Source organism: Talaromyces atroroseus (genome assembly GCF_001907595.1).
Source record: "Talaromyces atroroseus strain IBT 11181 chromosome Unknown scaffold_17, whole genome shotgun sequence".
Classification (NCBI taxonomy): domain Eukaryota; kingdom Fungi; phylum Ascomycota; class Eurotiomycetes; order Eurotiales; family Trichocomaceae; genus Talaromyces; species Talaromyces atroroseus.
In genome coordinates, this window is record NW_017971449.1 from 150866 (window position 1) to 166647 (window position 15782).

General features: G+C 49.6%; 6 protein-coding genes across 6 annotated transcripts; 2 read left to right on the forward strand and 4 right to left on the reverse strand.

The window, feature by feature from the left end:
• Positions 1-306: 306 nt before the first annotated feature.
• UA08_09010 (hypothetical protein) lies at positions 307-5209 on the forward strand (the record flags this gene model as incomplete). Its single annotated transcript, XM_020264069.1, has 5 exons — positions 307-712; positions 774-4291; positions 4347-4425; positions 4495-4809; positions 4872-5209. 5 exons carry the CDS (start codon positions 307-309, stop codon positions 5207-5209), a joined length of 4656 nt encoding a protein of 1551 aa, XP_020115876.1.
• A 250-nt stretch (positions 5210-5459) lies between these two features.
• Positions 5460-8788, reverse strand: UA08_09011 (hypothetical protein; the record flags this gene model as incomplete). The annotated part of the gene is made up of 2 exons (XM_020264070.1): positions 5460-8618; positions 8687-8788. The coding sequence occupies 2 exons, from the start codon at positions 8786-8788 to the stop codon at positions 5460-5462; spliced, it is 3261 nt and encodes a 1086-aa protein (XP_020115879.1).
• Positions 8789-9374: 586 nt separating this feature from the next.
• Positions 9375-10047, reverse strand: UA08_09012 (hypothetical protein; the record flags this gene model as incomplete). The annotated part of the gene is made up of 2 exons (XM_020264071.1): positions 9375-9618; positions 9683-10047. The coding sequence occupies 2 exons, from the start codon at positions 10045-10047 to the stop codon at positions 9375-9377; spliced, it is 609 nt and encodes a 202-aa protein (XP_020115878.1).
• A 533-nt stretch (positions 10048-10580) lies between these two features.
• On the reverse strand, positions 10581-12590 carry UA08_09013 (hypothetical protein; the record flags this gene model as incomplete). Its single annotated transcript, XM_020264072.1, has 2 exons — positions 10581-11899; positions 11972-12590. The coding sequence occupies 2 exons, from the start codon at positions 12588-12590 to the stop codon at positions 10581-10583; spliced, it is 1938 nt and encodes a 645-aa protein (XP_020115873.1).
• A 1145-nt stretch (positions 12591-13735) lies between these two features.
• Positions 13736-14634, forward strand: UA08_09014 (60S ribosomal protein L10-A; the record flags this gene model as incomplete). Its single annotated transcript, XM_020264073.1, has 3 exons — positions 13736-13780; positions 13949-14124; positions 14184-14634. The coding sequence occupies 3 exons, from the start codon at positions 13736-13738 to the stop codon at positions 14632-14634; spliced, it is 672 nt and encodes a 223-aa protein (XP_020115872.1).
• Positions 14635-14877: 243 nt separating this feature from the next.
• UA08_09015 (hypothetical protein) lies at positions 14878-15736 on the reverse strand (the record flags this gene model as incomplete). The annotated part of the gene is made up of 3 exons (XM_020264074.1): positions 14878-15175; positions 15241-15344; positions 15422-15736. The coding sequence occupies 3 exons, from the start codon at positions 15734-15736 to the stop codon at positions 14878-14880; spliced, it is 717 nt and encodes a 238-aa protein (XP_020115875.1).
• Between the last annotated feature and the right edge of the window lie 46 nt (positions 15737-15782).

Here is a 15782-nt window from a genome sequence, read left to right on the forward strand (position 1 = left end):
GCTCTGTTGTTTATGACGGAGCAAGCCGTGCCTTCCTTGCTATGCTATGTATATGTATTTTGCGATATTCTGTCCAATTCTTCTCTGTGTTTGTTGTTCTTTGCTCTGAGAACTGCTTGTGATGGCGGGATATGTCACGTGAACACGCGGAGCGCCTAAGCCCCAACGCGTTTAAGGCGGGCGACTGGCCAGCCCGATTCAAGATTGGCAGCCGCGCCTCGACTTTCTGTGAAGCTCATTCAAGCAATCCCAGTCGCCGGGGGAGAGTACTGTTCTCATTGAACCTCGAAGCAATGAGTCGCCTCTATGACCAAAAATAACTTGAAGTGTCACCTTCGTTGGCTTGTCGACCGTGGTCAGCCGGACTTTTCCTCCCTGGATGTGTTGACGCGATCTGATGTTGACGTCTCCAACCTCCATGCTCAACCACAAACGAACGGGCAGCGTCAACCGCATGCAAAGGAGCTACGGCATACAGAAAAGAAGCACGAAACGACCAACACGACATATGAATGTCCAGAACTAAAGTACGATAATGATGGAGACTGTCTCTTGCAAGACGCGAATATGGCACGACTGAACCTCGCCTCTTCGGCCTCCAAGCCGCAGATGCGTAGCATTAAAAGTGATGATTCAGGGCCAATAACCCCGAGTTTTAGTCACCGCAAGATTGGGAGTGCGAAGCTCGGAGGCACATACAGCTCTGCTCAAGGTGCGCTACTCTCTGCTTCGCTCTTAACCCCCACGTACTCAGTTAGCTAAATGCGCAGTAGTAGCACCAACAAACACGTCCTCGCCCACACGCAGGAAGCGGAAAACGCCGTCACGGCAACTTGGGCTTATCCTTTCCTCGGACTACAAGTCTCCATTTGACGATATTGAGTCCATTGATCTTACTGGTGATGCGGAACAGAATACTTCCTCTGCGACGGTCGAAGCCTTTGGCGAATCACAATCTCTGTGGCGAGAAGACTATGCCAACCGTTCGGAAACTTTGCCCAGACAAGGCAAAAAAAGGAAAAGTGATGAATATCAGTCGGATCTTCTGGCGTCACCTAGAAGAAATCCTCCTCGCTTGATCGTCACAAACACACCAGATAGAGAAGAGGCGTCGGACATCGACACTGCACCGGTATTACTGCCAAATGATACTAGCTACGCCATAAGGTCTTCACCAAAACTCGCCCGTAAATCACCTGTTCGCCCAGCCGTCTCAAGGAAGTCAACTATTGCCGACTCAGATGATGAAGGACATATAAGCGATTCTAACATTTTTTCTTGGGATTCTGATGATGGTGATGCTAATCAGCGGCCAGCTTTTGGCAGAGACTTGTATCCAGTCGAAGAACCAACACCCTCGGGATGCAGTCATCGGCCTGTTGAACGCCCAAATACTAAAACTACACGGCAAGAAATTACATTTCAGGCCTCCCCCCGGCGAATATCATCAAGGAAGACCCGAGCTGTTGTTGATACTGTAGCTCCAACACCCTTGTCTCAGACGTTAAAGGACCCTAATGTTGAACAGTTCTTGTCATTGAAACTCACAGTCGTTGACACCGCAATCGAAAAGCTGAATAAGGAGCAGGTTGCAAATGCGGCTATTGTGGTTCAACACGCTATTGAAGGGGAGCTGCCGCCTCCCGAAATTTTAGCACAAAGCAAGGCTCTACGCACAAAGATTGGTGCTTTGGAAAAGATCAAGTCAGAAAGATGCCAGTACGATGAGCAGCAGTCAAGGAAGGTCCAACTCAAGGACATGATGGTCAAAGCAGTTGCTGATGGAGGCGACTTGTCAGGTCTGTCAGTCGAAATCAAAGAGAGCCAAGCTATTTTGAAGGAACTTCAAGAAATTGAATCGCGGTTGGCAGATCTATTGTCCGTCGTAGACATGGATCTCTCAATTTTTACTCTCCCCCCTGAATCTGGAAACTCGGCAACCACTGCATTCCCTGCCACGCCTCAAACACTTTCACGGGCACCTGACCAGTCGCTTTCCCAGAGACTTCAGACCAACATCCAAAAATCACTGCCCTCCAAAACGAGTGGTTCCAGTTCGAGTGCATCTTACAAGCGAGATGTTCCAACGTATCATGAGGACAGTCCCTTTGCTGCTGGTGTGCGATCACATTCTCTCCTTGGTGCTAACGACGCAGATGATTTCGATTTCGATGATGCAATGGATGACGACTTTTTTGAAGCAGAAAACAATCTGTCTGCGGTGCAATTTGAACCTCCAGTGACTCACTCGGAAACTCGCAAGGTGTTTGGCGAGACGTCTGGAAATATCGGTCGCCAACCGCCTTTGCAGAAGACTCCTGACTCAAGCTCTATGATGTCTTTCCCTTGGTCGAAGGATATTAAGACAGTGATGAGAGATCGGTTTCACTTGAAAGGCTTCCGGCCTAATCAACTAGAAGCAATTAATGCGACACTTAGCGGCAAAGACGCATTTGTTCTGATGCCTACGGGAGGAGGGAAATCCCTCTGTTATCAATTGCCATCTGTGATATACAGTGGCAAAACCAAAGGGGTCACACTTGTGGTCTCGCCCTTGCTGAGCTTGATGGAAGACCAAGTTGCACACCTGCAAAAGCTGAGAATAAAAGCACATTATATTAACGGAGATGTAAGTGCTGAGCATAAGAGATGGGTTATGTCGACACTCCAGAGTAGTCTTGCAGAGCGGGAACTTGAGCTACTCTATGTCACACCAGAGATGATTAACAAGAATCTGGCCTTGCGTGATACTTTGAAGAAGCTTCATGACAACGGGAAATTTGCTCGTCTAGTCATTGACGAAGCTCACTGTGTCAGTCAGTGGGGTCATGACTTCCGTCCAGACTATAAGGAACTTGGAGCCTTTCGTGCAGATTTCCCTGGTGTTCCTGTGATGGCACTGACTGCGACAGCAACTGAGAATGTGAAGATCGATGTTATCCAGAATCTGAAAATGACCGGTTGCGATGTACTATCGCAAAGTTTCAACAGGCCAAATCTTACTTATGACGTTTTGCCCAAGCGAGGATCTGCACCGAACATCATTTCGCAGATTGCAGATATCATTGATTCTTCATACCGGGGAAAAGCAGGCATAGTATACTGTTTATCCCGCAAAGATTGTGAGAAAGTCGCGGAGCAGCTTTCAAATGAATATAGAGTCAAAGCAACCCATTACCATGCGGGTATGCCATCAGAAGATCGGACTTCCATCCAACGTGACTGGCAATCCGGCAAATATGATGTAATAGTCGCAACTATCGCCTTTGGCATGGGAATTGACAAACCAGATGTGCGTTTCGTCATTCATTATACAATCCCTAAGAGTTTGGAAGGCTATTATCAGGAAACTGGACGCGCAGGGCGAGATGGTAAGCGCTCCGGATGCTACCTGTTTTACAGCTACAAAGACACCGTCCAGCAAAAGCGATTCATTGAACAAGGAGAGGGTGACTACCAACAGAAGAATCGTCAACGTCAAATGTTACGAAACGTTGTACAGTTCTGCGAGAATCAAAGTGATTGTAGAAGGGTACAGATTCTAGCTTACTTCAATGAGTCTTTTCGCGCCAGTGACTGTCATCGGACGTGTGATAATTGCAAAACAGATGCAACCTTCGAGACCGTCGATTTTTCAACTTATGCGAAGAGGGCGGTTGAACTTGTCAGCGTATTCACTGAGCGGAACGAGGATGTGACTCTATTGCACTGTATTGATATATTTGCCGGGTCTCCCAAAAAGATGAAAGGAGACCATTCTAAACTGCCACAGTTTGGCGCTGGCTCCCAATTGGAACTTGGGGACATCGAAAGGTTGTTTTACAAGTTGGTCGGTGAGAACGCTCTACGAGAGATATCCAAGACAAAAGCGGGGTTTACACACCGATATGTCCTCACGGGTCCTAAAGCCAGCCAGTTTCTTGCAGGAAATCAATCATTCGAGATGCAAGTTCGCGTATCTGGTAGCAGTTCTCGTGGTACAAACCGTACTACTAGTGCGTCTGAATCCATGGATTATCCCCAATCCACAAATGTGCCTTCTCCTGTCCAGTCTTCACGTCGAAAAGCGGCGCCAAAAGCCAAGACGAAGCGTGGTGTTGCCCATGGGCTTGATGACGAGGATGATAGCGATGGATTTGGACCAGTTCGCATAGCAGGTAAATCGAATCGACGCAAAAAGGCCGAAGTGGGACCTCCTATCATTCAGGATAACCGGCTCGCTGATTTGGATGATATGCAACAAATTGTGGTTGAAGACTTCGTGACAAACGCGAAGGAGCTCTGTCAGAAGGTAGGCCATCCTAAATAGTTGATCACATCTTGAGGGTCTGGGCTAACCGTCACAGATAATGATGGAGAAGCACCTTCGTAGTCAGCCCTTTTCAGATGCTATACTGCGAGAAATGGCGATTGGTCTCCCTGAAGGTAATCATTGCTCCTTTGTAAAGCCTTGACGTCCGTGTTTAGGAGCGTGCTAACTATATGAATTCATAGACACAAGGAAAATGCGTGAGATTCGTGATATTGACCCTGAGAAAGTCGAGCTCTTTGGGGCTCAGTTCTTGAAACTCATTCGAAATTCCAAACGACTACTTTTGGACATGAGAGCAAACAACGAGGTCATCCATGACCCAAACCATACGAATGTCATCAACCTCGACAGTGACGACGAATACGGTAGCGATGACGATATTTTCCTTTCTCTTTCACAGATGGAACCAAGCAATCAGAGCATTACCAGCCAGTACTTTGATACATCTCTGGACAGCATCAGAAGACCACCACTAGCTAGGGTGCCTAGCACTCAGCGTACGCCACGAATCCACCTCCCCATTTTGCAAAGGTTGTATGATCAGCTAATATCAATATAGTGACCGATCCGGAGGGTGTATCTAGCACTGGTAGAAAGACAACGAGCAGATCTTTTCCTGCGCCTCGCAGTCGAGCCCGCGGGGGCGCCAAACGTACTGGTAGCGGATCTACTACTTCTACCAGTACCGGTGGAAAGAAGAGAACCGCAAGTGCTCCAAGACGAGCTTCTAACGCCGGTTCCCAGCGGTCAAGAAGGACTAGTGGAGGAGGAGCTCGAGGAGGTACAGCCTCAAGCAACAGGTACAACAATAGTCGGCCGAATACTACCAGAAAACGCAACACGACTACAACAGCGACCACAACTTCATTGCCTCAAATTGATCTGATGCCAACATGATGTTTCTTTTATAGCGGGCGAAATTTCTTACGTGCTACATGCATTATAATACTGAATAACGAGACTTGGTATATGGATTACCATTGGGAGTATCGGGTCAACGGGTATGGCGTTACATCGAGTCTGGTGTTCTTATAATCTGTAAATATGAGGGATGACATTCTAATAGTAAGACGATTCGAGTAGCTCGCTCTATGATGAGGCATGCATTTCTATGTACTTTTTGCCTTGGTCCTATTAATGTGTAGAATTATTTCTTCTTCCCCCCTTTTCCTCCTTTTGGAGCTCCTCCTTTGCCTTTATCACCTTTACCTCCTTTTCCTCCTCCTCCTCCTTTCCCACCACCAGCAACACTAGCTCCACCAGAGACAATACGAACTTTACCGACAGGCAAAGTATTCATAACCTCAACATCGCGCCAACCCTTGAGCAAGTCCGCCTCACGAGCACGCATCCGCTCCGCCGTAGCACGATCCAAACCTTCCGCAATATCATCCGCAATGGCTTTCTTGCTGATTTTGCTGTTGTTGCTGCTGCTGTCAGTACCAGGTGGCCCACCGCCGGCTTCAATAATCCAATGACCTAGAATATCCTTGATAGCTTTCCCCTTCTTGACATTCCCAGCTTGCAGTTTGGCGCGATACTTGAACCGAGCAACGGCTGACCAGGGCGCGGCCACGGGGATTGCCGCGAGAACTTCATCTTCTGGAAGAGGCGTGCCGATAAGGGCTGGGAGCCATGATAGATCTTCTGCTTCGGCTTTTATGGTTTCTTCGTCGTAGGCTTCGTCAACGTCGTTGGCATCGCCAGCAGCGGCGGCATTCTTGAAGAATTGCTCTTGTCGTTTGCGCTCTGCTTCGGCGGCGCGTTCGTGTTGGGCTCGACGACGTCGTTTTTGGGCTTCGAGCTCTGCTTCGCGTTTCGCTTTGGCTTCTGCTGCCGCTGCGGACTGGGATGACTTGTTGGCTTTGGTGTTGGCGCCGAGAAGACGGAGTGCGAGCTCGCGGTCTTCTTCGTCTTGGTGTGCGTATTTTTGGGCTGCTTTCTTGGCTTTGCCTTTTTTGCCGCGGACTGTTGTCTGCTTTGTTGTGAGCTTTGGTGTTGGTGCCTTGCGGGCTGGCTGGGGGATGTTGTTGATATTTGTAGGTGGTTCTTCGTCATTGATGGCCGTTGTGGTTTCAGGGTCTTCGCCATTTATATCTGTATCCTCGTCTTCTGAATGTGATTCGGCTGCGGATTGAAGCGGGTTTGACTTCGTTGTTGGCTCTTCTTCTGCGTCCTTTTCGCTTTCTGAAGATGATCCTTCTTCCTCAACGTCGATTTTCTTGTCGGCCGCTTCCTCCTCGATCGCACTGCTGAAGCTTACTTCCTGGACATCTGAAGAAATTTCCTGCGTAGTTTCGCCTACAGCAACATCCTCAGGTACTTCTTCTAGGCGGTGTTTTCGGTGATGCTGAATACTCTCCTTGCCGATTTGAAACAGAACAGCAAATCCCAGCACAGGCTGGCCGGGGGCTAAAAAGTTCTTGTCGCCCTTGACCGCAAAGCCTCCAGAAGCTAAGAGCTCTCCTCTTTCGTTCGTCTTGGATATCTGATGCGCATAGACCCACCATGCTGGCATTAATGCCTTTGACTCCCACGCTTTCGATGTAGCGACGGAAATACTGCCCGCCTGTGTCAGCGTACCAGGCGGAATAGGGGCATCCGGGGTGTTTTCTCTGTTCTTCACAATCAATGGAGTGGCTCCGTCGAGGTCAGCATGCACAAAGGCATCGCCCTTTTTCAGATAGCGTCGATACAGTATCTCCACTTGATGTGAATCACGACCACCGAGGACAAGGTAGCCGTCTGAGGATATGAAGAAAAGGTACTTCTCAAACCAGAATGGCTTTCTGGATGGTCGAAGGACCTGCTTCTCCTGTTTGAGGTGGCGTTTCAGGTCTTCTGTGACTTTCTTTTCTTGGCTTTTCAATGCTTTCTCGGAAGACTGGATTGTTTTCTGTTCCTTTACTGCTGCAACTCTCTTCTGATCATAGTATTGCGTTGCGTTCGACCATGGTGACAAGCTCAAGTCAATATCAACAGCGAGAATTTCCGTACCCTTTCGTTGCGGTCCATTATCAAGTTCGGAGTCACTGTCGTCCGATTCTTCCGGCTCGGATTCTGAAACCTCGGCCTCTTCCTCATCCATCTCTGTACTTTCTTCATTCAGCAGTACGGTGATGGTGTTCTCATGAAGCTTCAGGGGCAATTTTATGATCTGAGCAACAGGATTGTTCCTCGTTTGCTCCATCTCTATCAGCCTAGCGATTTCCACCCAATCCATTCCCTGTGCTATAAGCCCATTGACAGCATCTGTAGCTTCTTGCACACGGTAGATATTGGCCTGGATAGCCTGTGCTTTGCGAATGTGTAACTCTTGCACTTGCTTTAGCGCACCCGCTCGGTTCTGGTGGTCAGCTCGGGCTGCTTCAAGTTTCCTCTTCGCATTCTCTTCATGTTCAGCCAAGCGAGACTCTAACTTCTGCGACTCAATGGAGGAAAAGTACTCATCAACTGTCTTGTTGAAGTTTTCGTATTCAATAATTCGGTACCCGGGTTTTTCTTGGAATTGGCGTGGCTTGAAAGGATGGAAATCATCGAAGAGCAAGCTTTCCGCAGACTGACCTAGGTCTGAAGCCTTATTGGCCTGCTCTTTCGCAACAATATAGCCCTTTGTCGTATCTTCTTTGGATAGTTTCGCAATTACCGATTCCGCTTCACGCAGGACGTCCATAGCCTTTCGGAAAAGATCTTGATCTTCGAGGACTTTATTTAAGGTGACACTCGAGTCGAATCCCGTAGCAGCAAAGGCATCTTCCAAAAGAAGCGGTGGGAACTCAGGAAATCCATTTGCAAGCGTCTTTCTAAACACATCCACCTTTTTCTTGGACTTTTTCTGCGCATTATTGTCGGCTGATGTTTTCTCTGCCTCGACAACTTTTTGAATTGTCTCACTCAGTCTCTCTTCTGATACTGGCGGGACACCTCTATAATATTGCGCCTTCTCAACTGCATACTCCATGCCTATCTTGACTTCATATTGTTCGCCAGCGGAGGCCGTGACGGTACGGAAGAGGGCTAGAATCTTGTAGTCCCCATCAGTAAGGATGATATTGCCTCCGGCAAAGAATTCCAGAAAAACATGAAACAGCCCATCACTGAAAACGATATCGATAATCCTGTCGGCGCCCAGCTGATTCACCGCGGTTATGCGCCGCGTCTTCAGGTATTTGCGTAATCGGCTCACGAAACCAGACGGCGCAGTGGCTGTAGTTCGCGAGTATTCGGTTAAATGACATCGGAATCCGGAGTCGATGATGAGTTGTTTGCGGTTGTCTGGTTTGGCTAGTTTGAAGAGGAAAATGCGCTGGTTCTCATGTCAGATACCTAGGTAGAGGCGCCGTTTCGCGCGAAGATGGGTAGGATCTGTCTCACCGATGAGAGGTCATATATATTTGAGACTCGGAGACCGATTACTGCAGCCCTGAGCTCCTGGCTAATGACTTTGACATCGACCGACGAAAATCTCTGCTTCATTCTGGAATCTGCGCTGACGAGACTATCCGCTGTGTGAACGGTGTTGCAGCGAAGACGAGAAGGAAGAGAGCCGTATAACGAAGAGTAACAGGAGTCTGTACAAAGAGTTGGGACGTGACGGAGATGTTTTGTTGCAGAAGGAGAACAAAATGAATCAATGAATGACTCGGAGCCGGCGCACATTTACTGTGACGTATGCGGGGCAGCCGCGCATTCCCCGTCAAAGCCATGAATAAATTCATTTTTATAACCCCATGAATTACCCATGTAGTGAGTTCAATGAATTGATTTACAATGCTTGGTGTTTCATACTCTGTCGGTGAACACCTCAACACTCGGATTTCACGGCCATGTAGAAAAAGTCGAAAGCAACCGCGATGGTGAAACGGGAGAAGAATCACAATGAAATGCAAACAACATCAAGAGCTATAATATGTTTACTGAACAGAAAGAACGAAAAGAACACGCCAATCCCATTTTCAATCCCAACAATGACAAAGAAGATATAAGAAGATGGATTCGAGCAACTTCTATCCGGCAACCCAGAATCTCAGCAAAAGGAAGAAAGGAAGAAAGAGAACATAAATTAAAGACCCTGCCGCAATTGCTCGGCCAGTTTGCGTCTGCCGAATTCCCATGCATTGAGCAAGCCTTGCTCTGAAAGATCGATATTCTTCATGTTAGGGGCATCTGCTGTAGGGGCACGACTGACACGCGAAGCGATGAGGACTGGGTCTGTTTCGAGGATGATGCCGTCGTCGATAATTTCGTCTATGGCGAGGGAGACAAGGTCGTAGTTCTCGATAATTGTGCGTTTGTCGGTAGCGCCTCTACATAAACCGAAGTTAGCCAGCTGTCAACTGCAGATGAAACAAAAACAAATAGTTCACGCACTTGAATAATATCCCCAAGGCATCTCGCAGTGCCACCACCACATTGTACAGCAGCACCTCATTTTCGTCCACGCTGCCAATCACGTATAGCATGACATCGTTCTCGACCTTGAAAACGACGATGCGGTTGTCGTACAGAATCACGTCGTTGGTCTGTTTGTTGGTCTTCTCCAGCAGCCCGCTCTCAAACGCCTTTTGCTCTTTCACCGTAGGGTAAGGGTTTGCGCCAGGATAGTCGGTGGAATTGGCAGCAACGCCGGCTGGGGGGTGCGGCGGGGAGAAGTATTTGGCGTAGATGCGAGAGCTGTCGTCCGTAGACATAATCAGGACCGCATTGACGGTGAAGAGGGAGAGCGAGCCCGGCATGGTGTCTTGTTATCCAATGTCGTGTTGTTTTGTTGATTGATTGATTGATTGATTGATTGACTGCGGAGGTTTGGCTTCCCGCCATAACGTGGCCGCTTACCAACTCTGGGCAGGTGAGGCTCCGTGATTGGCCCGTCGCTGGCCCTCCGCTTCAACTCAACGACGACATTATAGGGATAGATCAAGACACTTGTCGATGGAAGAATTTTGGATTTGATGTTCGTACTAAACATGCGCACTAGCTAGGCGCTATATAGGTCGTATCGTCTACAGAACATACACACGGATTGACAGACATGTATGTCAACTCATCAGCAGCGTAAATTTCATATATAAAAGTTGACAAAAGAAGCAAGCAGCAACAACATTATCTCAAAGAAACATGTTCTCATCACACTGGTGGGTATTGAGCAAAAAAATGACCGGATCAAGGCAATGGAAGTGGCTGCTTCAATCTCCCTTTCAGCAAACAAAACATTAGAGCGGAAGGGAGAACCCCAAATGGACTAAGACATAGGAGTAGATAAGAGTCATCACTGTTTGGGGGTTTCCTCCTGAGCAGGGTTGGAAGTTGGACGATTGAACCAGCCCATCCAACTGGCTCTGTTGGCTCGCTTATTACCAGCCTCGTCATCTTCAGAGGGCTTCTCCAGCTCTTGGTTCTCCCGAACGAGTCGCAGAGGCCGCAATCGATTCTGCGTCATCACTGCGCCAGTATAGTTGTTCATACTGCTGCTAGATCGACTGGGCGGTGTAGATGTCGCTCCCAGAGAGCTCACCTCCGCGTTGGCATCGCTGGAGAGGCTGTCGGAGCTGCTGAGCCGCTTGCGGTCAGGTTGACTACCTTGAGATGGGGCCCGCTGGCTCTGGCTTCCGCCAGCGATGTAGCCAGGCCCAAAGAACCCGCTCTGTCGCGAGCCTGGTCCGATGGTGGTCGGGCTCAAAGGCCCGCCCGATGGGCTTCGGGTCCCCGAAAGACCGCGGTACATTTGTCCAACAACCGCCGCTGCCAAGGGATCGCCTACTTGATCAGAACGGGTTCTGCGGTGGCCCGCACGGACGGATTGGGAGCGTCCTAGAGGGATGCTAGGCGCAGTCTGCGGGTTTTCATGAGCTGTTGGAACGGATGTCGGTGGCGGCATCACGCTCACGGGTCGCGACCTCGGCTGGGGACGGGGCCCCTGGGCAGGCATTATAACAGATCGTGCGCGTTGCAGTAGAGAGGGCTCGTCTTTCTCAGGCGGCGGCGGCGGCAGCTCCTTGTCTGTCTTGGATGATGAAGCACCTGGATCTGGCAGTGGACCGTCATTCTTGTCCAAAATCTTCTCAAACCCTTCGTGCTGCAGCAAACGGCCAATAATCCGTTCGATATAGAGAGTGAGGGCCTTGTTCTGATCCTTGAGAGTCTTCACTTCAGCCTCGAGCCGGCGGAATTCCGCATTGTTACTGTTACCCTCGCCAACAGACTCGAGTTCGTCCGCGAGAGATCCGCTCATGCTTTGAGGCATTCCTGCAGGAGCCTCTTGTAAGAAATCACCCTTGGTAAAATCGCCATTGAGTGTCTTCTCACTGAGCAGCAGTTGATAGCTTTCATTGTCTTCCATCAGACGCGCATTGGCCATTCTTGCCTCCAAGAGCTCTCGCTCAAGTTCATGCTGCCGACCCCCGCCCTGGTTTTCCATTTCGACGAGTTTGATTTGGGATTCTGCAAGCTCCAGCCTCAGGGACTCGATCAATTTATCTTTCTGCAACAGAAGCTTGGCATTGTTTCTCGAAGGGCTGCGCTCAATCTGGGACGACGGTGCGAACTGTCCACTATCAACATCGGGCGACGATCGATTCCGAAAACTCGCTGTGGTAATCAATTAGCACAACTGATGGGAGCGTAGGGAAGAGACAAGAAAAATGGAGGGTAACTTCTTACAGGATCTCGAAATATTCTTGTCGCCGTCGGAATTCCCGCGAATATCCTTCTGAGCAAGAGACTCCTTCAAACGTTGAATGGTTGCCTGCAATTCCTCCTCCCTATTTGCCTGCTGCTCCTTATCTCGCGACATGGCATTCCGGTCTTGCTCGTGCGCTTGCTCCATGTCGCGAAGTTGACGGGCATGGTCGCGGATTTCGGCATTCAGAGCCTCGATACTGCTATCCTTTTCGTGCGCTAGGTCCTCAAGCTTTTGCTGTTCCGCAATAGCATCATCTAGGCGCGACTGCAGAACCCCAAGTTGTTTCTGATATTGTTCCGACGCCGTCTCGGCCTTTTGTAGCTGCTCCTTCAGCTCGTCGATCAGAGCCGCATTCTGGGCTCGCGCATCGTCGTCAAAGGTCCCTGTGCTGGATATCTTGGGAACATTGGAGACACTTAGGTTTGACCGTCCAGGCTTGCGGGCTGCAGCACGAGCGGAGACGGGAGAACCGCGGCCAGAGGGGGTTCGTTGGAGGCCATTCGAAGACTTGGCCGCTGCAGTTCTGTCTGGTGTGGCCCTGTTGTTAGGCCCTGTTGTCCCGTTGACGCCTGCTGATTTCTTGGGTGTTGTCGACATAGCGAAACACGTCCAGGATCCAGCACGGTGGTATAGAGCAGGCTATTAAAGCTCGGAGGGCGGCCTAAGATCAATCAACCGGCCAGCGGAGAAACGGGAGAGACCAAAGTGGCAAATACCACAGCACAGGTTATTATTATAATAGAAGAAACAACAATGGCAAAAAGAGAAAAAGAAAGAGAGAATGCCGAGACAAAGACGAAGGAAGGATAAAGATACAAGGGGAGCGGCGACGTTGATGGCGGTGGAAGCAGGGGCCGCCTAATTTTATGCGGGCTGGATGGATTATTGAAGCTTCGGTTTGGTTAGCGTTCCATCAAACGCAGTCCAGCAGATATAAATAGAGGCGTGTCGTGGCCATTTGATTGTGATTATTATGCTTTTACAGTTATGTTATTCTTGCTCGTGAATTGGTTGTGTAGTCTAGTCTGCAGTTATGCACAGACTGCTGTAGCCATACTGTAAGTATAGAGACCGACTATCCTATGAATGCCATCTCACTCGGCCACAGCCACGTCTGAGACAATGAGCTAGTTCCAGCTGGCAATAAACTATAAGCGTATAGCTGACGTAGTTAGTTGGTAGTTAACTAAGTTAGTTATATGTTTTGCTTACAATAATAGCGATGGGCTGTGGCTGTACTCCAGATAACTGAGCGCCTGAGGCAAGGACCGCATCAACGATACTCCGGGCTGTCGTCGGCTTAGTAAACGCTAGTCCGAACTGGGCAAAGCCGCGCCGAGCGACTGTGACATCACGTGACGCTGGATGTTGCGGCCGTTGAAGAAGTCGTATTTCACAGGCACGAGTCAAGCAAAGACTGAACAATTTATAATTATTAATACCATTGTACATAACTACCGCACGATGAACTAAATAACCAGATAGCTAGTCAGCAGCAAATGACGCAGAATGACTCATACTGTGTCTGTCCAGCCGGAGACTGGCAGCGGCCGGCTTAGGGCTTAGGGCTTTGCCACAGAAAATGCACTAGCGGCGATTTGCTTTGAAATCAAAGCCGGAGGGAGACTTGACGAAAGACTTCCCTCTTGACCCCCGTCCATCTCGACAACGACAACCACCTCCAGTCTACTTACATCGCCCGTTCGCAGGAAGTGCAGTAACTACACCACCGCATATTCAAGATGGCCCGTCGTCCCGCGAGATGCTACCGCTACTGCAAGAACAAGGTGCGTTTGATTTTTCTTTTCTCAGCACGTCTGGGATTGTGGGGGCTCTGCCGAGAAGTTGTTGGCTTCGATTACAGAAAGCGACGACTACTTGCACGACGAGCGCGTAGCGTTGTCGTTATTGCCATTATCTTGATCTGAACATCCTGACTGACAACACAAATCCAGCCTTACCCCAAGTCCCGGTTCAACCGTGGTGTCCCCGACCCAAAGATCCGTATCTTCGATCTTGGACGTAAGAAGGCCAACGTCGATGACTTCCCTACCTGCGTGCACATGGTCTCCAACGAATACGAACAGTTGACCTCCGAGGCCCTCGAAGCTGCCCGTATTTGCGCCAACAAGTACGTTTGAGTTCGATATTTAATAAGTCTTTGGGGGAAAATTGACTAACGGGTCGTAGGTACCTCGTCAAGGTCGCTGGTAAGGAAGGTTTCCACCTTCGCGTGCGCGCCCACCCCTTCCACGTTGTCCGTATCAACAAGATGTTGTCGTGCGCTGGTGCCGATCGTCTGCAAACCGGTATGCGTGGTGCTTTCGGTAAGCCCAACGGTTCCGTTGCCCGTGTGAACATTGGCCAGATCCTTCTGTCCGTCCGTACCCGTGACGCCCACCGTGCCACCGCCGTCGAGGCTCTCCGCCGTGCCATGTACAAGTTCCCCGGTCGCCAAAAGATCATCATTTCCAAGAACTGGGGCTTCACCCCTCTCCGCCGTGAGGAGTACGTCCGTCTCCGCCAGGAGGGCCGTGTCAAGATCGACGGTGCCTACGTTCAGTTCTTGCGCAGCCACGGATCTGTCGCCCAGAACATCAAGCGATTCCCTGAGGCTTATGAGAACGTTTCCCAAGCTTAGAGCATTTTTTTTTTTTTTCCTTAAAAAAAAAAGAGAAACTTTTGTTAGCATCAGGAATTTGAATTGATTAGTTCGTGTTATTACCCATTTGGTCTTTTCGACGGAGTTCTTTAAGGGATTCAGATCGGAGGAAGTAAATTAGCTCTCTGTATGTATGAGAAATGCAATTACGTCCTCCATAGCATAAGTCACAAGTAACTGTTTGATTTCCCGCACCGCCTCATGTTTACCTTTCAAACCATATCACAACCTGGAGACCACCCACATCACGCCCAGAACAGCCACACCCAACCATCCACTAGGAGCATTGCCAACAGCCAAGCTCGTGCTCGTCGACGTAGCCCCAGTAGAAGACGACGACGAAGACAACGAAGAAGCTGTCGACGAGGAAGCAGACGAAGTACTCGCTGTGGACGACGACGACGACGACGAAGAAGAATTACCCACAATCACCCCACCACTAACGACGTTCCCATCCGTGCTCTGCGTCGTGTTATGAGCCGCCAAAGTATACGCTCGAAGGGTATCTGGAGAATTGGCACTAAAAAACGAACCGGATCAGCAAAGGAGATGATAGCTACATGTGATCATAGTTACGGAACATACGGAGGGTTAATAACCATGACCATGCCGGCCTGACAATGACTGCCTTGCGAGCAGTAGAGCCAGTGGGCATTGGAGTCGTTGAGGGTGATGCTGAAGATATTGGGCTGTTTGATGGATACGTCAATCAGCACTTTGTCTCTAAGCCTTATTATTGTATGGAATAGGGTATATAGAGACATACAGCTACACCGCGGCTCGTCGGGACATAGCCAGACCATATCCCGCCGTCGACGTACTGGCAGGGAGATGCAAAGCGCGATTCGGCGACGGAGTGATTCCGCGGGTCAAAATGGAAGTTGATTGTCGAGCCCTGCGCGGCTGTGAGGATCGGCGGCGAGAAGGTGAGTCCGTTTAGGCCGACTTGCACGTCGATTGTGAGGCTGCTGGGGGTTGGTGAGGTTGTGCTGGCGGTGCGAGTCGAGTTGCATTGTGCCTGGGTGAGAGAGATGAGGAGTGAGGATAGGAGGAAGAGGGAGGAAGTCATGAGCCGGAGCATTGTCTTGATGTGTCTTGTTGTGGGTATCTAACAGTGAATAAAGAAA